This window comes from Hylobates moloch, unplaced genomic scaffold, assembly GCF_009828535.3.
Source record: "Hylobates moloch isolate HMO894 unplaced genomic scaffold, HMol_V3 SCAFFOLD_17, whole genome shotgun sequence".
NCBI classification, from domain to species: Eukaryota; Metazoa; Chordata; class Mammalia; order Primates; family Hylobatidae; genus Hylobates; species Hylobates moloch.
In genome coordinates, this window is record NW_026652292.1 from 42,992,195 (window position 1) to 43,020,054 (window position 27,860).

Consider the following 27,860-nt stretch of genomic DNA (forward strand, 5'->3'; position numbering starts at 1 on the left):
AGTCACCTAACAAAAGACAACAGACCAATGAAAAGAGCACTGTTAGCAAAGTAAAACCCAGTTCCTGATGTAGGCTCTCCTAACAAGGAGATCCTAAGGAAATCACAATCACTATAGGATCTTGCATTTCTCATCTTAAAAATGAAGGACCTTGACCAGGCAACTGCCCAAATCTGTAGTTCTACATTTCTAATCATTACAAAAGACAATGTTGTAAAAACGAAAATCATCTCTAAGACAAAAAAAAAAAGCTGTAGTTCTCAAGAAGTATCACATATATTTTTATTACTATTTTTACTCACCAGGAAAATAAATATTCACGCACGTGGATGGCTTAGAAAAAATTATTGAAGTAAGACTAAAATTTCTATTGTTACCAAAACACAATACAAACCAAAAGCAAAGAGCTGGTTGAGCTTCTAACAAAATACTAGGATCTAAAACGCCAGGGTTCAAAGAAATGAGAGAACTTGTTCTAAAGTACAGAGTTAGGCAGCATTCTTTATTTTTTCACATCACAATAACCAGCCCCTAACCAGCTGACAATACCACAGTTTCAGTGAGGAGTTAATTAAAATTACAAAAGAAAAGGGTACTCTGCTATTAGGTTGCAGGGCTAAATAAAGCAAGCCCTGAGTCCTTCTATCTTCCTAGGGGAAGCTATATGGAAATGGGAAGTGAATCAGCAGAATAAGAAACACTTTAGTTTCTTAATAAATGCTACAGTTTGATAAAGCTTACTACATATTTAAAGAGAACCTATTATATACACAGACAACAGAAAGTTTTTGAACCGTAGCAATGCTCCATTACCCTCGGCCACCTGTCAAGACTTGTCAAAACATATTTCATTGTAAAGGTTAAAGAGATTGCTTTAGAAAGATTTCTTACTTCATAGTTATGCAGATGGCATCTTCTAATGAAATGCATTGGCAAGAATAACTACCTTCAGATGAGTACCAGGGCAAGTAACCATGAACCCTTTAAAAAGTATTAAAAATTTTGGGAATATGTACATTTTGATGATAAAAGTAGTTATAATTTTTATAGGATTCTCAAAGGTATCTGTGACCTAAACAGTTTTCATGGTTCACTCTGCAAAGCACCATCACATGCTTCATTTAATTTATTGTCACAATTCCAATGTTCTCCTAAAGGTCTTTTTTATAGTTTACACCATGTATTCTCAAGTGAGGACATATTCATTCCCAAGAGGGCAAAAACTGGTTCTTGGGGTGTGAAAAAATTCCTAGATGTCATAATTGTATATGGCCCTCATAGTACTTAAACTTATATAGAGTATATCTTGTGGTATTAAGATTTCATGGGGAGTGTGGGTAAAAAGGAAAAGAAGTTTTTAACAAGGCTCCTTAGGGGAGCAACCGAAAAGAAAAAAAATTGAGAAACGCTGGTTTACACTAAAACACAACGGGTAATAGATAACAATTACAAGAGTAAGTGCCAGTGCACAGTAACATGCAGGGTATGAAAACCAGTCACAGAAGCAGAGCAGCATAAATGCTGTTTTTTGTCCCTCACACAGCATAACTGCTCTATGTAAAAATGGACTCTGAAAACAAGTTGATGAATAAACATGTACATATGTTGACTAAGCCTCTGAAATGTCTACTGCAACATTTCTACTTTCACTATATTACTATCCCCACAATACTTTAAGACATATTTAATATACAACAAAATTATGCAATAGTAAAAAACCTCAACTCTTAACAATTAGAATACTTACTTTCTTCCTGCATCCGGGCTAGAATCTGTACATCAGTTACATCATTTAGCTTATAATTGGATCCAATTGAATCTTCATCTAATTCTGAAGCACTTAACTCACTATCTATAGAGGACTGAGGACTGAGTGGAGGATTTCTGTCTGAGCTTTTCAAGTTACCTTAAAAAAAAAAAAAAGAAAAAAATTCAAACTTTGGTAAAGCAACTATTGAATAAATGCCTGCTGCAACTAACTTGATATTATATCCTTTGATTTAATTCATTCTTGTTCTGCCTTTTCTGCTTAAAAAATTCCCTGAAATTAGAAATTGACCTCATTAAGAAAAATGAGGGCTACTGAGACTCCTTTATATGCTATAGCATAAACATATTTTCATCTAAGTATAACTTATCTATTCTCTTAAGTAACAATTCAATTTTCAACACAGTGCCTGGCAAGTAATTGGTGTTCAATAACTATATGTTAAGGATTTCAACTTGCACAAGATAGCCAATGAAACTGCTCTATAAATAGATGAGTTTATGATGTAGTGTTTTCTTCTCCCGAATTCACAGTCGTTAAGAAACACCATCATTTTTTCCCTCATTTTTCTAAATGAGAAAACTATAATTTGAATAAAATTAGATTCCTTAGAGATTTTAGGAACAAAGACCATGAGGCTTGTTTCTCCTACAGTATGCCACGTTTATAAAACTTCTTTGCCGAATTAGTAATGGGGATCTAAGGATTTCTCTGAAGTTTAGCAGTGAAGCACAAAAGATGGGATGAAAAAAAAAAAAGACTCAATTTATAAAAAGTACTTTATCATTCTAAACCAAAAGGAAGACAGAAAACAGGCCAGAGGAATAAAGAATACACACATCCAAAAAAGTCTAACTTGTTTCTAATGAAATATTTTTATCAGATCATCAACTTTTACTAAATAATGAAATCCCAACACTGTCACTAATATTTCTATTACAGATTTATCTGAAACACTTGTTTTCCAGAATTCTTCACCATAACAGTCAGCTCCAACATGAAAAGCATGTAAGGAGAGCGAGAAGAGTACAAAATAATTAATCTTTATACTATTAGTGAAAGAAGAGCAGAGTGCACATGATAGGAAAAGTACTACAAGGTCAGGCTCAAATAATGACTGAATGAAATTACCTATTTTAAACAAATATTGCAGCTTAAACTTTTTAACATGGTATCATCATAGGTGAAGTAAGTAGCAAGTAACAACCTATATACTACACAAAGAGTAGGATCATTAGGGAGTGCATAGGTCAAAATTTGAGGTGGTTAACCTTATTTTTAAGGAAGTTATAATAATCAGTCGTAACAACAGCTTCAGTGACAATAAGAGTAAATAAATGGGTGAATTCGTGAAGAGTAAGCTACACAGTAACAGCCTCAGAGCAGAACATTCTTTCCCTGGTTTATAGCAATCTGGCCTTCCCACAGCATTTACTGCCCCTCTCACTCTTTTGGTACATTCACCTCTAACCTCATATTATTATTTAGCTGCAGTATCAAAGTTTATTAAAATTCCTATAAAGAGGTTTTAATTCTGTAGTTTTTACAACCCAAGTAGGCTGTTCAGTAAGGACCTATTCATTAAAAGAATCACATTTGTAATCCATTTAATTAAGCCAGACTTACAAACTTTTAGGTACATGATAAAGAAAATTTTACGTATTTAACACACTGGCTTATGTTTATACCCTGGTGCCTAATATAGTAACTGATGCTAAGTTGCTCCTCAATGATATTTTCTTTAACCAGTTAGAAGTTTCATAAATACAATGAACTCGAACTGCAGATGAATATTACCTTCTGATACAGTGCAGTAAGCTAAAAAACATTCCTTAATAGCTCCATATCATTTTCTCCTTACCTGAATTTCCAGGAAGTATAAGCTGTTTGACTATAGGAGGTCGCACTGGGGTTGAGGATGGAGAATTGAAGCCACTGCTGTATGGGCTACTGGCGTTTGGACTGTAAGGACTTGTATAACTCATAGAGTTGAAAGGATTATTATATAAATTCTGCCTCTTGAGAGCTGCATTAATGAGAAGGGGAAAATCAAATTTAGTAACTGAGAAAAAGTTAACATTTCATTTCTAAAGTTTTCCTATTAGAAAACTAAATCATTATTTATCTCAATTTAAATGAAGAAATATTCTTATGGTAGTGGGGGAAAAATATAATAATCCCAACAAATTGTTCCTATTATCTTAAACTGTGTATGCAAATAAAACAGTAGCCACACACCAAACAACAAAAATAATGCAGGAAGAGTAACTCCTAAACAGATTATTGGCCACTTAATTCACTTCTTCTATGTTGGAAAGTTTATTCTTTGATACTTGCTGTATCAATCCTGAGTGACCTTTAAAAATAAATGGAATATAAAAGCATACTTATGTTTTCTCATTTTTCTGTAACAAATGTATTACTTTTTATTTTTAAAAAATATTCTTTGGGCCAGGCACAGTGGCTCATGCCTGTAATCCCAGCACTTTGGGAGGCTGAGGTGGGCAGATCACTTGAGGTCAGGAGTTCGAGACCAGCTTGGCCAACATGGTGAAACCCTGTCTCTACTTAAAAAAAAAAAATTAGCCAGGCATGGTGGTGCATGCTACTTGGGAGGCTGAGGCAGGAAAATCACTTGAACCCAGGAGGCAGAGGTTGCAGTGAGCAGAGATCGTGCCACTGCACTCCAGCCTGGGCGACAGAGTGAGACTCGTCTCGAAAAAATATATATATATTTTTTGTAGAGATGTGGTCTCACTATGTTGCCCAGACTGGTCTCAAACTCCTGGCCTCAAGTGATCCTCCTATCTTGGCCTCCCAAAGTGCTGGGATTACAGGGGTGAGACACTGCACTCAACCTATTACTTTTTTTAAAAGCTATGCAATAAGTTGTTTAAATAGCCTTTTCAAAGTTTGGATTTTTTTTTAAAGCAATACCAACTATTATTAAGCCAGTTTAAGGTCAAGACATGGGAAATCCTTAAAAAAAAAAAAAAGTCAACTTGAATACTTCTGTCAAAAAAAGAAAAAAAAAGGTGCTATGCATGTAAAATTAAATAAATAGTACAACAGTAGGACTGATATCAAATGCATATATTTAAAAAATTAACACTTAAAATACTATTTCTTCCTTCAATCTTCTTTTTTTTTTCTCTCTAAGACAAAGTTTCGCTGTCACCCAGGCTGGAGTGCAGTGGCGTGATTTCGGCTCACTGTAACTTCTGCCTCTTGGGCTCAAGCGATTCTTGTGCCTCAGCCTCCCAAATAGCTGGGAATACAGGCATGTGCCGCCACCACGACTGGCTAATTTTTTGTATTTTTAGTAGAGGCAAGGTTTTGCCATGTCTCCCAGGCTAGTCTCGAACTCCTGAGCTCAGATGATCCGCCTGTCTTGGCCTCCCAAAGTGCTAGGATTACAGGCGTGAGTCACCGTGCCCAGCCCCTTCCTTCATATTCTAATATCCACAGCTTATTCAATATTTATGAGCACTGGAAAGAGCACTTTATACAATATATACAAGAAATAGGATATGGTGCTCTCTCTCTTAAGAGGCTTGCAGCCAAGTTGCACAGGCAGAGACAACAAAGATTGCAAGGCAAAATGAAATGAGTACTATCATAAAGGTGCAAAGGGCAATAGAAAGACAGAGTTAGGAGTAATTCATTACAACTGAGAGAAACTGGGTAAGGCTTTTTGGAAGGATAGGCATTGAAGCAGTCTTGAGAGGATGAGTAGTAACTTGATAGGATGCGGAAAGTAGGTGCTTTACTCAGTATTTATAAGATGAACAAAAGCAGTGTCTCGGAAATGCAGAGCATGCCCAGGTTAAGTGTGATAAAGTACAGGGGAGGGACAAAACAGATAAAACAAGCTGAAGTCAGGTCATGGAAGGCCCGAAACACTAGCTCAGAAGTCTGAAACCTAGTTAGTGGGTTTCTAAACCTATTTAGTAGCAGTGATAAAACTATCAGTGATTTTGATCAAGCATGATATGATCTGATCAGTGTAAGGAGAAAAAATGGCAGAAATCTTGATGCTGAATAAGTTAGACTGAACTAGGTAGTACATGGTGACTAGAAAAAAGGGAAAAAAAAAGAAAAAAGGATAGATATTAAGAACTGGAAAGGATTGCTAAAGAAAAGAAATCAGCTGAATGAAACGTCTGGTTTGCCTACTGGTAGAGTGGTGGTTTTGGGGAAGAGGAACATACATTTTCTGTTTAGTGAGACAATGCAGTAATTTGGACCATGTAGTTTTGTACATAGTCACCATGAGACAAGACGCCGCAAGACAAAACAATATTTTATATATATTTAGTATGCAGTATGTGGCACGATCTTGGAACTATCAACCTGTGGAGAAATACAGTTGCTAAATTCTATCTTTTTCCTCCTCCTTCATCTCCTCTGGAGTTTATTCTCTTTTACTCAATTATTAATCACTATCATTCCAAGTTCTAAGCCTTTTTATCTTCTCACTCTATGCCGTATTCTTTCTCCTAAGGAATCTCAATCATACAACATCAATTATTATCTATATGCTAAACACTCCTCATTATTTACATTTCTAGTCTTGTTTTCCTCTGAGCTTCAGACCTATATACACCACCCATTTAATGTCTCTCCCCTTGGGTATGGCAAATGTATCTAAGTCAACATATCAGATCAACTCATGATCTTTGCACTAACATCCAATTCTCTTACAAGGGTCCCTCTTCCAGAATGATCCCAATATTCATCTTGTTGCAGAAGCTGGCAACTTAGAAACCACTACTGATATTCTTGTCTACCATTTCCTCATATTTGGTTCATTCCTTTTTATTACCATATCTACTATAATTTCCATTCAGCACACATGGCCTAGCTATCATTACCAACCCTCCTCAAAAGCACCCTACATTCACTCTTGCCTCTTTCCAACCTACTTTCCATACTACTACTAGAATAATCTTTCCAAAATAAAATTGATGACGTCATTCCTGTCCACATACACTACACCCTTGCAGAAAACCCTTCGATATTTTTCTAGTGCTCTCAAAGTCCACAATTGGCCGGGTGCCGGTTGCAGTGGCTCACACCTGTAATCCTAGAACTTTGGGAGGCCAAGGCAGGTGGATCACTTGAGCTCAGGAGTTCAAAACCAGCCTGGCCAACATTGTGAAACCTCGTCTCTACTAAAAATACAAAACAAATTAGCTGGGTGTGGTGGCAGGCACCTATAATCCTAGCTACTCAGGAGGCTGAGGCAGGAGAACTGCTTGAACCCGGGAGGCAGAGGTTGCAGTGAGCCAAGATCGCACCACTCCACTCCAGCCTGGGCAACAGACCAAGACTCTGTCTCCAAAAAAAAGAAAAAGAATAAAGTCCACAATCTTTAACATGGCCTATAAGGCTTTACAGAGTCTGGCCCCTATGTATCTTTCTGGCCTTATCTCACATCTCTCCCTTCCTTACTCTTCTCCAGTAACTTCCTCATATATGTCATGCTTCATCCCACATGGAGCCTTTGCACGTGCCTTTCTTTTTATCTGGAATGCTCCACTCCATCTCTTTTTTTTTGAGACGGAGTTTCACTCTTGTTGCCCAGGCTGGAGAGCAATGGTGCGATCTTGGCTCACCACAACCTCCACCTCCGGGGTTCAAGTGATTCTCCTGCCTCAGCCTCCCAAGTAGCTGGGATTATAGGCATGCGCCACCACACCGTTAATTTTGTATTTTTAGTAGAGACAGGGTTTCTCCATGTTGGTCAGGCTGGTCCCGAACTCCCAACCTCAGGTGATCCGCCCACCTTGGCCTCCCAAAGTGCTGGGATTACAGGTGTAAGCCACCATGCCCGGCCCCATCTCTTTCTTACCACACTTAAATTGTTCTGAATCTTAAGGTTTCAGGCCAAACATCATTTCCTAAGGGAAAATTTCTATTTCTCAAAGCACTGTACCTTTATTCCTTTATTATATATATATCACTAAAAAGATTATTTGTAGTACATTTCCCCTACTAGATGATAAACTCCATTAAGTGCCAAGTACAGTCTTCATTTTTCTTTATAATGTACCCCACCTCCACCCTTTTCCCAAAGCCTGATACTTAACAGGTTTGCATTAAAAATTATTTGAATATATGCATGAATGAATGTGATTCAATAGAGGTGATACTAGACACCATATAAACAGATGAAAACACCAAAACAGGGAGAGACATGAGGCAAAAGACAGACCTGAGGCAACCTAAACCTAAAACAGGCAGAGAGGAAGCAAAGGGAATGGGAAGTTATTGATTAACACGGGTACAGAATTTCAGTATGGGATGATGAAAAAGTTTAGTATAGGATGATTAAAAGTTCTTTTCATCTGGATATGATAGTGACAGTTGCACAGTAACGTGAATGTACTTAATGCCACAGGACTGTACATTTTTAAAGGGTGAAAATGGATAATTTTGTATTATATAATTTTATGACAATTTTTAAAAGATGGGCAGAAAAGGAAGAATCTTCAATGAAAACTGAAAAGAGCAGGGAGGGTAAATGAGGGTTAAAAAGACAATATATTATCAAAAAAAACAAGTGAAGAAAATTTTAGGAACGAGTGATAGTGCACTGCAGAGAACCTGAGTGTGAAGGAGTAATAACTGTTCTGCTGCAATACAGCACTTAAGTTCCTAGGAAGCTCTGCCTTACCAAAAATGTGTATTTAAAAAAAAAAACAATCTCCTTGGGAAATGGGGGATTTACAACTACAAAGCTCAAACTTGTAAAAGCCAAATTTTTTTCCTTAAAAAATTTCAAACATATATATTTCAAATATACATTGTATTTATAGCTGTAGCTAGTGTTCTATGAATACAGCTGTAAAATTTAAACAATGTTAAACAGATGCAGTACTTAATTACACCTAGTTATGGCTCAAACTCGTGAACTGCCTCTTACCCACTCCTAATATCCTCCTTGCAGTAAAGCAAAAAGCCACTCACTCGAAATTGTTATTTTTGAGGTGCAGCAGCCTTGCTTTTACCCAAGTCCAAGCTGCTAGTCACCAATTGCTAATAATTCGTACTCCTTAGGACATTTTAAACCAGGGGTTGGTAAAATATAGCCTTCAGGCCAAATGTAGTCCACTACCTGTTTCTGTAAGTAGTTTTACTGGAACACAGCCATGCCCACTCATTTATGTATTGTCTATGGCTGCTTGCATGCTACAAGAGCAAAACTGAGTAACTGCAACAGAGATCTTACAGGCAACAAAGACTAACATTGTTTATTATCTGGCTTTTTGCAGAAAAAGTTTGCCAGAGTTTTATTTATTTGCTTACTGTCTGACTCCTCTTATGAGAATATAAGCTCCAAGAAGTAAGCCATTTTTTGGTCTATTATATTCACTGCCATAACTTCAGTGTTGAGAACAATGCCTAATATAGCAGATTCTCAATACATACTGTTGAATGATGAAAATTCCTAATTAAATTGTAAATTATATTATTTCTAAGGTGGGGTACTGAAAAACAGTTTCTAGGGACATATATATATATATATACTTTTTGTTTGTTTTGTTTTGGCAACAGGGTCTTGCTCTGTCACCCAAGCCGGAGTGCGGTGGTGCAAACATGGCTCACTGCAACAACTTCCTGGGCTCAAGGGATCCTCCTGCCCCAGTCTCCCGACTAGCTGGGACCACAGGCGCACTCCATGCCTGGCTATTTTTACTTTATTTTTTGTAGAGGCGGGGTCTCACTATGTTGCCTAGGCTGGTTCTGAACTCCTGGACTCAAGTGATCCTCCCAAAGTGCTGGGTGTGTGAGCCACCGCACCTAGCCCTCTAGGAATATTCTCAATATATAGTCAGAAAATTTCCATACTTAATGTTCTGTGGCATTAAGTATATTAATGCCAGAAATTGGTCAGAAAATGTCCAGCTATTTAAAATGGTCTACTAGCTTGTCTACATATTTCTAATAATCTCTTATGAATATAACTTAAATCAAGCTCCAGGGTATAATTCAAACAAACAAGCTGATAGTCACACTAAACATTTAAAAAATCACATAAAAGCTATTGCTTTTTCAAAAGTGCTTCTTTGGCCAGGCATGGTGGCTCACACCTGTAATCCCAGCAGACTGGGAGGCTGAGGCAGGCAGATCACCTGAGGTCGGGAGTTCAAGACCAGCCTGGCTAACACGGCAAAATCCCATCTCTACAAAAAAATACAAAAATTAGCCAGGAGTGGTGGTGGGCACCTTAGTCCCCGCTACTCGGGACGCTGAGGCTGCAGTGAGCCAAGATCACACCACTGCACTCCAGCCTGGGCAACAGAGCGAGACTCCATATCAAAAAAAAACCAAAAAACAAAAACAAAAGGGTTCTTTACATAGAGGAAAAGTAATACTTTAGTGTCAAAACTGACCCAGATTCAGAACCTCTGTAATAACATCCTGTAAGTTATTTGCATATAACAACCACTATCCCTTATCGCCAAATAAACTTCATTTTATCACTTTAACTGTCCCCTCTGCTTCTCGTGACCATTTTCAGCTTAAACTCTAACCACAAAGCACATATTGTTTTCTATAATAAAGCCAAAATAAGTAATTTTAAGTACATGGCTGCCAAGTAAATAAAAAGCAGAAAAACAAAAACAAAACTAATCATGCATCCATCTTTTACTACTATCTGAGTGTTTCATAAAACAGACTGAGAGAAATACAAGAAGAAATATTTTTCCTACATTTCTGCCCACACTGGCATGCTACATTAAATGTTATAAATGGCCACAGACACATTTTGTCAGCTTTGTGAATGCTATTAAACAAAAGAGCATAAAAGCAATTTAAACCTAAAATGCCAAATAGTTTTACATAACAAGGGAAATGAATACATTTACTCAGCACTTAACTGTTAGCCAGAAAACACGCTAGGCTCTTTCACATAACACTTAACCCTTAAAATTACCTTTCAAGGTTCATCATTCTTATGAGACAACTGAGCTCACACAAGTCAAATAATGCAGTGACAGAGCAATTAAGGGTTAGAGTGAGAACAAGGTCTCTGTAGTTCTTCACTTGTATCTTTCTACCACACCAGTTTCTCCAAACAGTGGAATGTGAGATGATTTTATACAATAGCAGACATTTTATATTTTAATAGTTATTTAACTTGTATTAGAAAAAAGCTTATACGAAATTCATTGTTTCATGGATATTATTCTTTAGGATGAGGCTAAATAAAAACAAGATTTTTTTAAAAGCTATTAAGTAAATGATAGAACAGGGTTATGTGAACATGGGAAAAACTCTCATGATGGTATGAACAATGAGATTTGAAAAATGATCCAAAGAATTGCTTCCTAAAAACACACTGCTCAACATTTATGGTTTTTGACTAAAGAAAGCAAAGAGATGAATTTACAAGCAAAATTATAGACATACCTGACATAGTTTGATCAAGTTTGTGGATAAGAGATTTTTTAGCACACTCAACATCAGGACTTGGGTAATCCAAAACTTGCCTGCACCAAACTAATGGACTAACCGATTTCTGCATTGGTGTAAGTTTTTTCTTTGGTGATGAATACAGCCTAGAAGAAGACAACAAAAAAACAGAAAATTCCTTATTAAGCACAAGGTTATATAAAACAGGGATCCTTTTGGATCGATTTAAATAGGGGAGAAGGGAGTAAAAGTCATGAAGTATATTTTAAATCACCCACATTTACTTACTGCACAGGAAGAAAATTATAGTAAAACAATCAATATAAATCCAAATTCCAAGTACTAAGTGAACCCAAATGAGGTATTCCTAAAGTAGGTGTTTTACTAAGACTATGAGAAAACACCTGTCTTTCCAACAATTTATTCTGTTTTCAACAGTACTTGACTAACTCCCTAATATAGCCATATTATTAAATCTAGCTAGGAAGCAGAAGAAGGAGCTAAATTCCTTGCTCTCCACCTATTTCCCTTCCCACCACATACAGAAACATCTACCATTAGTGATTCATTCCTTTTAGTTAAGCAGTATCCAATTTGTAGTCCTCTTTTCAAATGACAATGTGTTGGAGAAAAGCAATACTTTAACCCTAAATAACTAAATGTGAATGAATTACTAAACTGCTTCAGTTTCAGAAAAGGACAAGAGACAGTATTTTATAAGCTAATGGGGAAGGTATACAGAAGGGAAAAGTTGAGCAGAAGATACGGAGGTGTGTATATAAATTTTCTACTTCATGTTTCTCAGATTAATCCAGATTATGTCAGTTACTATTAATTTATTTCAAGTGTGACTCCATATGAAAAATGCAAATATTGATTTCTAACCAGGGTGATTTTCAAATTAAGACACTTTAAATGGAATTTATGAAGCAAACAAAATTAGGCTTTGATACTGTATATCTAGTGAAAGGTTTCAATAAGGAGTTAATAATTTCACATTTACATTAATCAAGTTAGTGTAATAACATGAAGTGTTGTTTCACTGTAAATATTTAAATAAATATGTATCTACAGAACTACAATAGACAAACTACTTTTAGTGGCAACAGTACCTTTTCCATCACTTGTCTCTTTTCCCCATCTATAACTTAGGTCTGTCATTCACATGTATTATTTAGTTTTGATCAAGATCATCAAGGCTAACTAATGGGGTAGATGACCATTTCTCTAGTCTACAATCCAAATTCATTTGGACAAAAATAGTGAAATAAAATCTCAATTTATGGAATAACTATCAATTCAAAATGAAATCAATGGGGTTCATTCTCTTTCCAATTTAAATACTGCAAAGATTCTTTAATAAAAATCTCTACCTCAGCAATTACACTTTAAAAATTGTGGTAAATAATACACACTGATATTCTATGTCAGCAAATGTTTAGCAAGGTAAACCTCTATAGATGAATAATAACAATAATAAAACCATTTTATGACATTATCACTACTCTTTCAATATATATATTTTTCCTACACTGACTGGTTTTACATAATTTATCCACATGGCTCACATGTACTAAGTACATAGTTCCCCTACTGCTGGCTATAAAACTCCCTTTTAAAAAGTGCAAAGCAGGGCCGGGTGCAGTAGCTCATGCCTGTAATCCCAGCACTTCAGGAGGCCGAGGCGGGTGGATCACCTGAGGTCAGAAGTTCAAGACCAGCCTGGCCAACATCTCTACTAAAAATACAAACCCCATCTCTACTAAAAACACAAAAATTAGCCGGGTGTGGTGGCGGGCACCCATAATCCCAGCTACTCGGGAGGCCAAGGCACAAGAATCGCTTGAACCCGGGAGGTGGAGGTTGCAGTGAGCCAAGATCACAATCACACCACTGCAGTCCAGCCTGGGCAACAGAGCAACACTGTCAAAAAAAAAAAAAAAAAGCCTCAAAAACATTATGTTCAGTAAATGCATACTGACACATAAGAATCCATTTATATGAAATGTCTAGAAAAGCATATGGAGCAGAAAAGATTTGTGGTTGCCTAGGGCTGGAGGTAGGAATGGGAACGAGGTTTCTTTTTAGGGTGATATAGATGTTCTAAAATTATATGGTAGTGATAATTATGGTAATGGCTTGATCATTGTAAATATACTAAATTCACTAACATATAACAACTTTTATGGTATGTTGATTATAAGCTATGAATAAATTTTATGGTATATAAATTATATCTTGATAAAGCTGTTTTTAAAAAGTTGCAATGTGCGCTGGCATCTTTAAAAATACAGAAACTACTACAAACTAAATGAATACAACAATAATTCAAAACCAACTAAAACATCACAACTGCCCCCCACCCCCAAATCCCATTTCTTTCCTGTTGTTAATAGCATTATAATTCTTTCAGTTATAAAGACTGAAACTTGTAATTTAGGATTGCTCCATCTTATTTTCTACTCTTATCAATAATCTGTCACCAAGACTTGCTGAGCCTACCTTTATAAACTATTTTTTTCTCCCATTCCTGTACTTGCTCCCTTAATTGGGAATACAGAATGCTCCTTCCATTAGCAGATTAAAGCAACTTGTCCATACTTACTCATATCGATGAAAAGGGAGACAATGATTCAGTAAGCCCTGGGTACACCAACTTCCTATATCACTCTAACCTCTTATTTCAGTGTCCCTATGTATTACTACCTGAAGTCTAGAAACAAAGGGCATTGGCCCATATGATATTGGCACAAAATTCCTTGGTCAGGTAACCTTTGGTTGAGGTTTCAAAGTACATACTTCTAAACCTGCCAGAGGACACATGAGCTGAGCTGTATCACATAACTGAATTCACCTTTAGCAGGACAGAGTTGTTTAAGTCTCTCAATTTAAAAGGAAATCCTAAGTAAACTCTCATTACAAATAAACCTATTTGTAATAACAATACATATCATATTCTTTGCTCATTTCTTACAAACACATGGACTTGTTCAAAATAACTATTTTTCCCACTAAAAACATTTTTTTCATTTTGACACTTAAGAATTTCTTAAATCATAAAATATGATTTAATCAAGAGGGACACAATTCTGATGAACACAGCAAGTTTATTTACAGTTCATGCAACCTAAAGCAGGTTGAGATTTAACAAGTTTTTACTTGCTTAAAAAAACAAACATTACTTCATTATCCTATTACTACTAAAATTAAGTCATGGAGGCCCAATGGGGAGCTAAGCCTCCAACTTGGCAAAACAAGCAACTGGGACATCCTATTCAAATGCAGATAGTCAGACTGGATTAAAAAATAAGACACAACGATACGTTGTCTACAAAAGAAACATCTTAGATTCAAATTCATAAATAGGTTGAAAGTAAAAGAATGGGGAAAAAATAAGACCATGGAAAAAGTAACTATAAAAACTGGAGTGGCAATTATTAGACAATAGACTTTAAGATACAAAAAAATTACTAGAAACAAGAAATTACTAGAAACAAAAAGGAAGATACAACATTATAAAGTTAAACATACCTAACAACAGAAATAGAACTGAAAAGAAAAATAAACAATTCAGAAATTTTGTTTTGGGGTTTCAATAGCCGACTCTTAATAATTGAAAAAAGAACTACATGGAGAATCAGAAAGAATACAGAAGACTTCAGCAACACTATCAATCAACTTTACTTAACCATTTATGGGACACTCCATCCAACAGTAACAGAAAACACTCCTTTTAATTGCACATGGAACATTCTCTGGGATAGACCATGGGTTAGGACATAAAACAAGTCTTACTGAATTTTTAAAAACTGAAATTATTTAAAGTATGGTTTCTGACCACAATGGAATTAAATTAGAAATCAGCAACAGAAAGCAATTCAGTAAATACCAAATATTTGGAAATTAAACAACATACTTATAAATAACAAAGGTCAAATAATGTATCACAAGGGAAATCAGAAACTACTGTGAACTGATTAAAAACAAAAACACAACATACCAATATTTATGTGATGACGCTAAAAAAGTGCTTAGAGAAAAATTTGTAATTTCAAACACTTATATTAGGAAAGAAAAGAGGTCTAAAATCAATAATCTAAGCTTGAAAAATTAGAACAAAAACAAATTAAACCCAAAGTAGGCTGGGTGCGGTGGCTCCAGGCTGTAATCCCAGTACTTTGGGAGGCCAAGGCTGGTGGATCACCTGAGGTCAGGAGTTCAAGATCAGCTTGGCCAACGTGGCAAAACCCCATCTCTACTAAAAAATACAAAAATTAGCGGAGTGTGGTGGCGGGCACCTGTAATCCCAGCTACTCAGGAGACTGAGGCAGGCAGAATTGTTTGAACCCGGGAGGTGGAGGTTGCAGTGAACCAAGATCCCGCCACTACACTCCAGCCTGGGCAACAGAGCAAGATTCCGTCTCAAAAAATAAAAATAAATAAATAAATAAACCCAAAGTAGCCAGAAGGAAGGAAATTATAAAAATTAAACTAGAAATCAGTGAAATAGAAAACAGAAAAGTATAGGGGGAAAAAGTGCTTTTCTGTTTTGTTTTTTTTTGTTTGTTTTTTGAGATGGAGTCTTGCTCTGTTGCAATCTCGGGTCACTGCAACCTCCGCTTCCCAGGTTCAAGCTATTCTCCTGCCTCAGCCTCCCATGCAGCTGGGATTACAGGTGCCCGCCACCACGCCCATCTAGTTTTCTGTATTTTTAGTAGAGATGGAGTTTCACCATGTTGGCCAGGCTGGTCTCAAACTCCTGGCTTCAAGTGATTCGTCTGCCTCAGCCTCCCAAAGTACCGGGATTACAGGCGTGAGCCACTGAACTGGGCCTATTTTTTTTTTTAAAGACATAAAAAAATAAATTTTTAAGTGAGATTGACCTAGGAAAAAAGAAAATATAACTTACCAAAAACAAATAGAAGAGAGGACATCACCACAAACACTACAGACATTAAAAGGAATATAAGCGAGTATTATGAACAACCTAATGCCAGTAAAATAGATAAAACAGATTAATTCCTAGGAAACATAAATTACCAAAAAAAAACTCTAAAAACTCAAGAAACAGAACCTGAATAGACTTACAAAAGAGACTGAATTAGAAATTTTAAAACCAGCCTGGCATGGTGGCTCACACCTGTAATCCCAGCACTTTGGGAGGCTGAGGCAGGTGGATCACAAGGTCAGTAGATTGAGACCATCCTGGCTAACACGGTGAAACCCTGTTTCTACTAAAAAAAAAAAACAAAATGTAGCCGGGCATGGTGGCACGTGCCTGTAGCCCCAGCTACTTGGGAGGCTGAGGCAGGAGAATCGCTTGAACCTAGGAGGTAGAGGTTGTAGTGACCCGAGATTGAGCCACTGCACTCCAGCCTGGTTGACACAACAAGACTCTGTCAAAAAATAAATAAATAAATAAATAATAAATTAATTAATTAATTTAAAAACCTTCCCAGAAAGAAAAGTTCAAGTCCACATGTTTTCATGTATTAATTCTATCAAATATTAAGGAAATAATGCCAATACCAATCCTACACAAACTCTTTCAGAAAAACAGACTTAATGGTAAAAGACCAAATACTTTCTCCTAAGACTGGGAACAAGGTAAGGACGTACACTCTCATACTTTTATTAAGTAATATACAGTACAATAAGGCAAGAAAAAAAAAACAAAAACTAAAGGCATCTTGATTGAAAAGAAAGAAGTAAAACAAGGCCGGGCGTGGTGGCTCACGCTTGTAATCCCAGCACTTTGGGAGGCTGAGGTGGGAGGATCATGAGGTCAGGAGATCGAGACCACAGTGAAACCCCATCTCTACTAAAAATACAAAAAATTAGCCGGGCGTGGTGGCGGGCGCCTGTAGTCCCAGCTACTCGGAGAGGCTGAGGCAGGAGAATGGCGTGAACCCGGGAGGCGGAGCTTGCAGTGAGCCGAGATTGCGCCACTGTACTCCAGCCTGGGCGACAGAGCGAGACTCCGCCCCCCCCCAAAAAAAAAAAGAAAAAAAGAAGTAAAACATGTTTAATCGCAGACATGATCCTGCATATAGAAAATCCATTGTAAAACTCTTAAAAAGAAATAAGATAATAAATGTGTTCTGCAAGGTCACAAGACACAAGATCTATAAGCAAAAAACTGTATTTCTAAACACAATAAACAACCTGAATATGAAATAGATACAACAATTTCATTCACAACAGCATCAAAAGGAATAAAATACTCAGGAATAAATTTAACGAATGAAATGCAAGATGTACACTGCAAACTACAAAACACTGCTGAGAGAAATTAAAAGAAGACATGAAGAGATATACCATGTTTATAGATCTGAACACAAGACCGACAAGATGTTAACTCCACCAAACTGACCTTGAGAATCAACATACCCTAGAAACCTCAGCAGGCATATTTAACAGAAACTGACAAGCTGATCCTGAAATTTATATAAAAATGCAAAGGCCAAAGAATGGATAAAACAATTTTGGGGAAAAAAAAATCTTTTTAATTTTGCAAATCTCTGGACTTGCCTGCTCTTCAAATTCATCTTGTACACTGCAGCCAGTGTTTTCTAAAATACAAATCTGACTTTATTAGTATTCTTTTGCTAAAAATTCTGTGCCAGTTTCCCTCTGCCCTTAAGATGGAGTTTTTTTCTAAAAATGATCCCCACAGCTCTTGAGACCTAACCAATGACTTAACTGTTGTGGTTCTTTAGCTTCATTTCTCACCTTCCTCCACCACACAAATTTAAATAGCAGCCATATGGAATTAATTTCTATTCCTGGAAAGCTCAACACTTTTGCTTCTAGGTCATTTGTGCATGTTGTTCCCCTTGCAACAAGTTTCATTCCACTTTTTGCTTACCTCACCCTCCCCTGCTCAACTTCACCCAGCTCTTCTCTATTTTCTACTGGGTATCAGCTTAATTCTTCAGGAAAACCTTCCTGGAACATCTCTAGTAAGACTGTATTAAGTGTCTCCACTATGTACAACATTGATGCAAAATGTTTTAAGAAAGTATCTTTGTAGACATTTAGATTGCCCTGTCAAAAAGGAAATTCTATTCTTTACACCCATTCTAATAAGAGACTATATTTTATTCATTTTTGTCCTGTTTGAATTTTTTGAGTTGGTATTTATAATTTGAAAAGAGACATTTAAAAATGTGTTGGAGGCAATAAAAATGCTACACATGAACTTCACACATTATGCTAAAAGAAGCCAGTCACAAAACATCGCAGATTGTATGATACCATTGATATGGAATGTCTAGAATAGGCAAATCTGAGACAAGTTGATCAGTGGTTGCCTGGGGATGGATGAGGGGGTGGAGAGAAGGAATGGGAAATGACTACTAACGAGTACGGGGTTTCTTTTCGGTATGCTGAAAATACTCTAAAACTAAATTATGGTGATGGTTGTACAATTCTGTGAATATATTAAAAACTACTGAACACTGAAAACCACAGTACACTTTCTTATTTTTTATCTATTTTTTTTTTTTTTTTTTGGAGACAGAGTCTCACTTCGTCACCCAAGCTAGAGTGCAGTGGTACAATCTCGGTTCACAGCAACCTCCGTCTCTCAGGTTCAAGTGATTCTCATGCCTCGGGCTCCCGAGTAGCTGGAATTACAGGCGTGCACACCACCCTGCTGGCTAATGTTTGTATTTTTGGTAGAGACCAGGTTTTCCCAAGTTGGCAGGCTGGTCTCAAACTCCCGACCTCAAGTAATCCACCCACTTCAGCCTCCCAAAGTGCTGGGATTACAAGCATGAGCCACCATGCCCAGCCCACAGTACACTTTAAACATGTGCATTTTATGGTATATAAATAATATCTTGATAAAGCTGTTAAAATGTGATAGGAATAAATTGGCCTTTCAAAATGCCACTTTTTCCCTTAGAGCAATCATTACAAGGGAACTAACCACTATTTTTTTTTTTTTTTTTTTTTTTGAGACGGAGTCTCGCTCTGTCACCCAGGCTGGAGTGCAATGGCGCGATCTCGGCTCACTGCAACCTCCGCCTCCCAGGTTCAAGCGATTCTCCTGCCTCAGCCTCCTGAGTAGCTGGGATTATAGGCGCGCACTACCATGCCCAGCTAATTTTTGTATTTTTAGTAGAGATGGGATTTCATCATGTTGGTCAGGCTGGTCTCGAACTCCTGACCTAATGATCCACCTGCCTCAGCCTCTCAAAGTGCTGGGATTACAGGTGTGAGCCACCGTGCCCGGCCTAATCACTATTAGATACAATTTAAGTATACTGTTGAATACTGAGTTATTAGAAATGTAATTAAGAATAAAGTAATATAAAGCTTACAATAAGAAGTCATATTTTGGCCTATATGTCACACATACCTGTATAATATGGTGATTAAAGACAACTAAGAATATAACTATTTTTTAAGTGTAATAACTTTCAGTGATATGGAAATGTACAAATATAAGAAATGATAATAACCTCCCTTTCTCTACCAAAATTATACTCCAAAATTATTTACAATTTGGAGTACGTCTCTCTAGACTTTTCTTCACATTAATATACTTCTTCACATAGTAGACGTATATTAATAAGTAAATAATGGCGAGAGGAAAGGAGACATGAGTTACTTTACTGAATCTGTGGTAACTGCAGGAATCGCTTTTCATATTGTAGCCAGCTGAAAGTAGGCTACTGAAGCCAAGGACAAAAATGATTTAAATTTAAGATAAAAATAAGTTATATTAAAAGCATTATTGAAATAAATTTCTTTACATGCCAATTTTTTACAGGCTGAGGAAAATAATCAGACTTTTACCACCCCTAAATCATCCCCCTCTACCTATTCACTGAGTAAGGTACATTCAATGCAGAAGAACAGACACTGTCTTCACAATGTTCAATGCACAATCCCCAACACAGACACTTATACATGTTCAAATATTTGGATCTGAATTCACACTGAAAAGCAATATGAAAAGAGATAAAGGGAGGATACCAAAGTAAATTAAAGTGGCCACTTTGAGATTGTAATTTTGTTTCCATTTTAATAATTCTATCATTTAAAAAACTTTAATTAATAAAAGTTTATCTTATTATCTTTAGGCTGGGCGTGGTGGCTCACGCCTGTAATCCCAGCACTTTGGGAGGCTGAGGCAGGCAGATCACCCGATGTCAGGAATTCAAGACCAGCCTGGCCAACATGGTGAAAATCCATCTCTACTAAAAATACAAAAATTAGCCAGGCGTGGCTGCAGGAGCCTGTAATCCCAGCTACTCAGGAGGCTGAGGCAGGAGAATCTCTTGAACCCGGGAGAAGGAGGGTGTAGTGAGCTGAGATTACACCATTGCACTCCAGCCTGGACAACAAGAGCGAAACTCCGCCTCATAAAAAAATACAAGTATCTTTGGTTTTACTCACAAGCAAATATAATTTAATAATTCTAAACCATTAGGATACATTGCTTATAATGCTTTAACAAGCTTTCTTAGTCAATGTAACAGTAATTATTATAATTTATACTGTATCAAATGCTCATTACATGTCAGGCATTGCTTCAGTATTTTAAATATAGTAACTCTTTCAATCTTCATTACAAAATTATAAGATCGGTATTATTATAATCTCCCATTCTACAGATGAGGTCACTGAGACAAGTGAGCTAAGTAACTTGTCCAAGGTGGCACAGCTATTAAATGGCAAAATCAAAATTGCTCCAGAAGCAGTACTCTTAAATATTATACTTTACTGTCTAAAAAGCATTGCTAAAAAAAGAATATAAAAGATTCCTAAGTTAAAGACTTTAATAGGGCCAGGAGTGGTGGCTCACACCTGTAATCCCAATACTGTGGAAGGCTGAGGTGGGAGGATCACTTGAGGCCAGGAGTTCAAGACCAACTTGGGCAACATAGTGAGACACTGTCTCTACAAAAGTTTTTTAAAACATCAGTGGGGCCGGGTGCGGTGGCTCACACCTGTAATCCCAGCCTTTGGGAGGCCGAGTCGGCGGAACACCTGGGGTCGGGAGTACAAGACCAGCCTGACCAACATGGAGAAACCCCATCTCTACTAAAAATGCAAAATTAGCCGGGTGTGGTGGTACATGCCTATAGTCCCAGCTACTCAGGTGGCTAAGGCAGGAGAATCACTTGAACCCGGGAAGTGGAAGTGGAGGCTGCAGTGAGTCGAGATCATGCCACTGCACTCCAGCCTGGGCAACAAGCGCAAAACTCCGTCTTGGGGAAAAAAAAAAAAAAAAAAAATCAGCTGAGCATGGTGGCAGGTGCCTATAGTCCCAGCTACTTGGGACGCTGAGGTGGGAGGACTGCTTGAGCCCAGGAGTTCAAGGCTGCAGTGAGCTATGACTGTGCCACTGCACTCCAGCCTGGGCAACAGAGAGAAACCCTGTCTCTTGAAACAGGAAAAAAAAAAAAAAAAGACTTCAATATAATCATTTTAACAGCCACAATGTTCCCTGCTCTCTTAAGCCTTACCAACTATAAAATATAAGGTTTCAATCAATCCCACCTACTACTACAACCAAAAATCACAATTAAATTGAAGAAAAACATATCCAGTTTAAATATATAGTATCTTTTTTAACTTCTAGATTGTTCATAGTGCTACTTTATTATTATATTTGGCCCATTAGCTAACTAAAAGACATACAATACTGTATTTATATAAATATATATAATATGTTCTTCTGGTTTTTAGAGGAATATTAAAATATCAATAATACTAATAATTATTAGCAAGGCAAACTCATTAATAAGTTTTAGAACAGAGCTATTTTCAAGCACTGAAGTGACATTAGTTGCAGGGTAGAATATATGTGTATATAAACAGTATGTGTGACAAAACACAAAACATGGTGAACCCAAAAAAACAGTGCAAAGCAAGCAAAGTATACTGTAGAAAACCTTTTAAAGAACTTCAAACTTTCAGAAATAGCTATTATGATTCCGTTTTCATTTCATGACTCACTTTATTCCCATTCCACTATGGCATGGTTTTTTTAATTTTAAGAGAATTAAAACAATTTTGATATTCCTTGGAATGTCACTAAACTTGAGGTTGAGAATTAAGTCTTTAAAAAACAAACTTCTAGTGCTGAGCCATAACTATGCACCTGGGCATGCTGGGAAACACTAGTTACAGTGAGACCAACCTAGACTGCATCAATCAGAAACTGAGTTGCTTCTTTTTGAGAGAAGATATCAGGAAGACAGGGAGTCTCAAACTATTCCAGACTCGCAAACTGTGGCAACAGCTGCAATACAGTCTTTATGTATACTAGTACAGATCTTTTTGGCTGCAACTGCATATATAGATAGCAATTACTAACACAAGAAGTTTTTAGTCCATAGAAAACATACATGGGTATATGTATGGATATGTGCATATATAATATATACATATAAACATTACATACATGCATGATCCATGCAGTTTCTTTTAGAGTACTTTGCTTTTTAGTGGCTAAAACAGGATCTTACCCACAGAAACCATGTTAGTTCCTGGCTAAAACGTCATATTTTCAGCAAATTATATATTCTTCAAATCCAAGATAATAATGCAAAGTGCTATAATGACTTTTAATAGTTTGTCAACTTAATGATTTAGGTTTAAAAAATTAACACTTTTTCATACGGTTGATAAAGCATCTACGAATACATTTTCTTGGAAAAGATACAGGAATATAAAGTTTGAACCCACAAAACACTGATAACAAAGGTTTATTAACACAGTAAAGATTTAAAAATTGTCATATCAGAGAATTTTCCATCTGTAGTATTCCTACAGGTTCTAAAATTATTGAGTTATAATAAAATTAAAATATTTTACCAACTTTGTGAAAATATAAACCAGATAAGAATGAGAAAAATATAAATATATGTAATTAGATATAATCTACATTTATATATTTATAAACATATAAAATGTGTATATTAAATACGTGTTTAACCTTAACATTGAAATGCTAAAGAAAGTTTAACAATATTTTTATGTTACATGCCAGAGTAGGAGGTAAGAGAGACGGGTATACTGTATTCTGCTTATACAACTAAAGTTAATATTTAAGAATACCAGGCTAGAAATTCTCTTCCTTTTTTCTTTTGAATTATATATAAAGATAAGAATGGGTATGTGAGGATTCCTGAACTATACTGTATTCTGAGATGGTCAGAAAGCACAAAATACACTTGTGGGGAAGAAGGAACAGTATTATTAGAATTGACATTGTCCTAAAAGAAAACCTAATCTAATCCTCCATTGTTAGAGTTTGTGATTCTGTGTATATATCCAATTTCTATATAATTTTATAACTGTCTTCACATGGGATTCTAAGCTTCTCAAGAACAGGAATGAGAATATTTCACAGTGTCATCCCTTATGCCTCCTCACCCCCAAAGAAAACTTCCTGGTGCACAGTAAAAAAGGAATGCAAGGAAATAAGTATGAAGAATTCATAAAAGAGCATGGCATTTTTTTCCTGAAATATAACAATGAAAATTTTCGGCCAGGTACAGTGGCTCACACCTATAATCCCAGCACTTCAGAAGGCTGAGGCAGGCGGATCACGAGGTCAGGAATTAGAGACCAGCCTGGCCAACATGGCAAAACCCCATCTCTACTAAAAACACAAAAATCAGCCAGGTGTGGTGGCGGTCACCTGTAATCCCTGCAGGAGAATCGCTTGAACTCGGGAGGCGGAGGTTGCAGTGAGCTGAGATGGTGCCACTGCACTCCAGCCTGGGCGACAAGAGCAAGACCCCTTCTCAAAAAAAAAAAAAAGAAAAGAAAATTTTACTTTTTCTTGGTCCTAACCATTTGGTTACCAGCTGTAGATCAACTGAATCAATTTTTTCCTATTTTAATTCATAATCATTTCATTATTTGTTCCTTTCAAAATACCCATAACAGGCTGGGCGCACTGGTTCATGCCTGTAATCCCAGCACTTCGGGAGGCCGAGGTAGGCGGATCATCTGAGGTCAGGATGAGACCAGCCTGGACAACATGGTGAAACCCCATCTCTACTAAAAATACAAAAATTAGCTGGACACGGTGGGTGTCTGTAATCCCAGATACTCAGGAGGCTGAGGCAGGAGAATTGCTTGAACCCGGGCTGCAAAGGTTGCAGTGACCTGAGATTGCTCCACTGCACTCCAGCCTGGGCAACACAGCGAGACTCAGACTGAGGAAAAAAAAAAAAAAAAATACCGTAACAATTAACAAGGATCTCTCTCCCAAGTGACAGTAATCAAATTATCCCAATTTCTGTAAGAGGCTAAGTTTAACCACTCTAATCCCTTAACTTTTTCCCTTTCCCATCAGTTTTTTCTACATCACTTACAACAGTTTAATTACCCAAGCTAGAAGTGATGATTTGAGGGTCTGAAAATGCACATATAGTGTAAAAATGAGCTCTTCTATTCCTTCACTTTATATAGCCCAGGATCTTTTTGTTATTCTATCAACTCTTAAGATACAACTAAATACTTGTTCCTACTATTTTATTCCATGTTTATCAGATAACTTTTTTTTTAATTTGAAAGTTTTTGTTGCTGTTTTGCCATAACCAACTATTGGTTTTTGGACATACATAATTTTCTGATACTTCTGATCTTTCTCCTTGGTGTCAGTCAGAGCTCTAAACTGCTTCTTACATCCATCCCCCAAAAAACCCTCAAAATAGCATCATCTTTTCCAGTCAATAAATGAAAAATTTTGAGCCAATATCGACTGTTTTCTCTCTACATATTCAATTAACATATCCTATTGATTCAGTAATCCTTATTAAATCCATCCCTTCCTTTTCATTTCCACTGACCTTGCTCTAGTCTAGGCCCCATCTCATCAAGTATGGACTGTTACAATAATCTTAACTGTGGCCGGGCACGGTGGCTCACGCTTGTAATCCCAGCACTTTGGGAGGCAGAGGCGGGCGGATCACGAGGTCAGGAGATCGAGACCACGGTGAAACCCCGTCTCTACTAAAAATACAAAAAAAAAATTAGCCAGGCGTGGTAGCAGGCGCCTGTAGTCCCAGCTACTCGGAGAGGCTGAGGCAGGAGAATGGTGTGAACCCGGGAGGCGGAGCTTGCAGTGAGCCGAGATGGAGCCACTGCACTCCAGCCTGGGCGACAGAGCGAGACTCCGTCTCAAAAAAAAAAAAAAAATACAATAATCTTAACTGTTTTCTCCATACCTAGCAGACTTTCATATTTCCAATCTACCTACACTCTACCACTTCACACTCTAAAACACATATCTACATACCACTGTTTCACAGCTTAAAAACTTTCCCATTAGATACACTCCACAGCTTAGTTTTCAAACTCCTGTGTTATCAGATTCAAAACTGTGTCCTTTGATCTTTACTCCAGTAAAAAAAAACCTTCTGTGTTCAGCCAAACTGACCAAATAAATGTTTGTTTCATGCATCGTGGAGAGTTTAACCTATGGATTCTTTGTTCATAGTTATTTTCACTATAAAGGGAAAAAAAAGTTTCCTTTTTTTTAATCCAACCCAGCCTTAACTTTGCCTTTCAAGACTGACCATGAAGTCTTTTTGAAGCTTTCATGAAGCTTTCCAACCATCAAAGTTCTTATGACTATTTCTTACCATTATAGATAGTGCTCCACCTATGGCAGGTACTCAATAAATGTCTGATGATTACTTCTTGGGTGACCATTCATTCCAGTTTCCCCAAGGCAGTTCTAATCTACATCTACTGTTCTGACATCTCATCTGGTTAGTGCTCCATTGACTCTCAAGTAGTGCCCAATCCCTTGACTTATACTTAATTTTCAGAACTACGCCGTATTAGTCAGTTTTCACGCTGCTGATAAAGACATCCCTGAGACTGGGCAATTTACAAAAGAGGTTTAATTGGACTTACAGTTCCACATGGCTGGGGAAACCTCACAATCATGGTGGAAGGCAAGCAGGAGCAAGTCACATCTTACATGGATTGCAGCAGGCAAAGGGAGAATAAGGAAGACACAAAAGCAGAAACCTCTGATAAAACTATCAGGTACTGTGAGAGTTAACTCACTATCTAGAGAACAGGATAGGGGAAGCTGCCCCATGAGTCAATTATCTCCTACCAGGTCCCTCCCACAACACGTGGGGATTATGGGGGTACAATTCAAGATGAGATTTGGGTGGGGACACACAGCCAAACCATATCAAGCACTATTTCTGACTTAGAAAATGTAAATGGAGCAAAGTAACTAGAATACAAAATTTATTACTGCAATACAGTACTAGTTATTTCTGGTCATGTTGACACCATAAGTATCCTTTAATGCAATGGTTCTTAACCTGTGGTAATCTTGCCCCAAAGGAACACCTGGCAATGTCTGGAGACATTTTTGGTTGGCCAGGGATGCTGCTGGACATCCTACAATACACAGGATAGCACCCACAACAAAGAGTTATCTGACCCAAATGTCAAGGTTGCAAAATCCTGCTTTGGGATTATCCTTACAATAACATTAATAAGATCAAAATGACATTTTTAAACAATGTGAATGTTTTTTAAGAGGAACTAAACAATCTTGAAACCAAAATGATATCTATTATTTCCTCCTTAGGTAAATGGCCTAATCTTTAATCATTTAGCTTGATGTGATGTGATGGTTTTCATGCAACATATTATAAGCAGTTGGTATGAAACGGAAAGAGTATTACTGTGGACTCAATAGTTTGGTTTGAATTCAATACTTTGGTTTGAATACTTCAGGGCACAAGAGGTGGACACAAAACTCAGAGGATGTTTTCTAGCCAATAAAGGTAGCTATGACTTATGTTCTCGCCTACATACTATTGCCACACTAACCTCTCCAAAATACCATTTTGTTAAAAGCATTCCAATATTCAAAAACTCTCCTCCTAGATTTCACAGGCCATTCACAGTATGATCTCCAACCCAATGATTCAACTTTCTCACTTGTTCCCTAACAAACATCCCTGTAGTTAAGATCTTCACAGGCCTTTTCTCTACCCTACTCAAATGTATCACTTGCTCTTTTCCCTAAACTTGTTGATTCTCACAGACAGCAAAAATACCTTTCCATCTGTGCCCAAATCCAAAGTCCCAGCTCTCACTTTTAAGCCCATACAAACCTTTCTTCTAGAAAATATTATTGGTTTCAGAGAGAACAGAATTTTATGTTCATTCTGTCTCCTAGCCAAACTCTAAACACCTTGAAAGCTTATGCTCCACTCAGTAATTTAAACAAATATTTATAGAGCAGTTACCACTGGCCAGACATGGTGTTAGACAGAAATCTGAAGAAGAATTAAGATAAAACTAGATTATTATACCTCACATAAAGGTTGTTAGCCTCTTTCACTCACAGGCTGCACTACCATCAAGACTTACGGTGCCTGCTCATCAAGTTCCAAACCTCTAGATTCAGGTTTCTAGGATTCATCAGTTTTCTGGGTTTTGCTTTTTAATCCACTCCAGATCAGTCCTAAGTATAACCAATGGCAAATAAGAGTTTCACTGGGACAGGTCAACACAAGATTCATTATCTCACACTGAGAGGAGAAATGAGCAGGCCCACTCAAAAGATACAAGCATTCACAGCCTAAAATTACTCAAGTACTCTTTCTGTATCTACTAAATAGGTATTAGCAAAAACACACAATTTAGTCTGATTATC

At 37.1% G+C, this 27,860-nt stretch overlaps 1 protein-coding gene across 3 annotated transcripts in view; it reads right to left on the reverse strand.

The window, feature by feature from the left end:
* Positions 1-27,860, reverse strand: part of SLAIN2 (SLAIN motif family member 2) — a 78,734-nt gene that overhangs the window by 40,715 nt on the left and 10,159 nt on the right. For all 3 annotated transcript variants that reach the window (XM_058430045.1, XM_032135454.2, XM_032135455.2), the window contains exons 2-4: positions 11,189-11,337; positions 3,630-3,794; positions 1,748-1,906 (exon numbers count right to left, since the gene is read on the reverse strand). In XM_058430045.1, the coding sequence (XP_058286028.1) occupies positions 1,748-1,906; positions 3,630-3,794; positions 11,189-11,337 (473 nt within the window). The remainder of the gene's footprint in view (positions 1-1,747; positions 1,907-3,629; positions 3,795-11,188; positions 11,338-27,860) is intronic.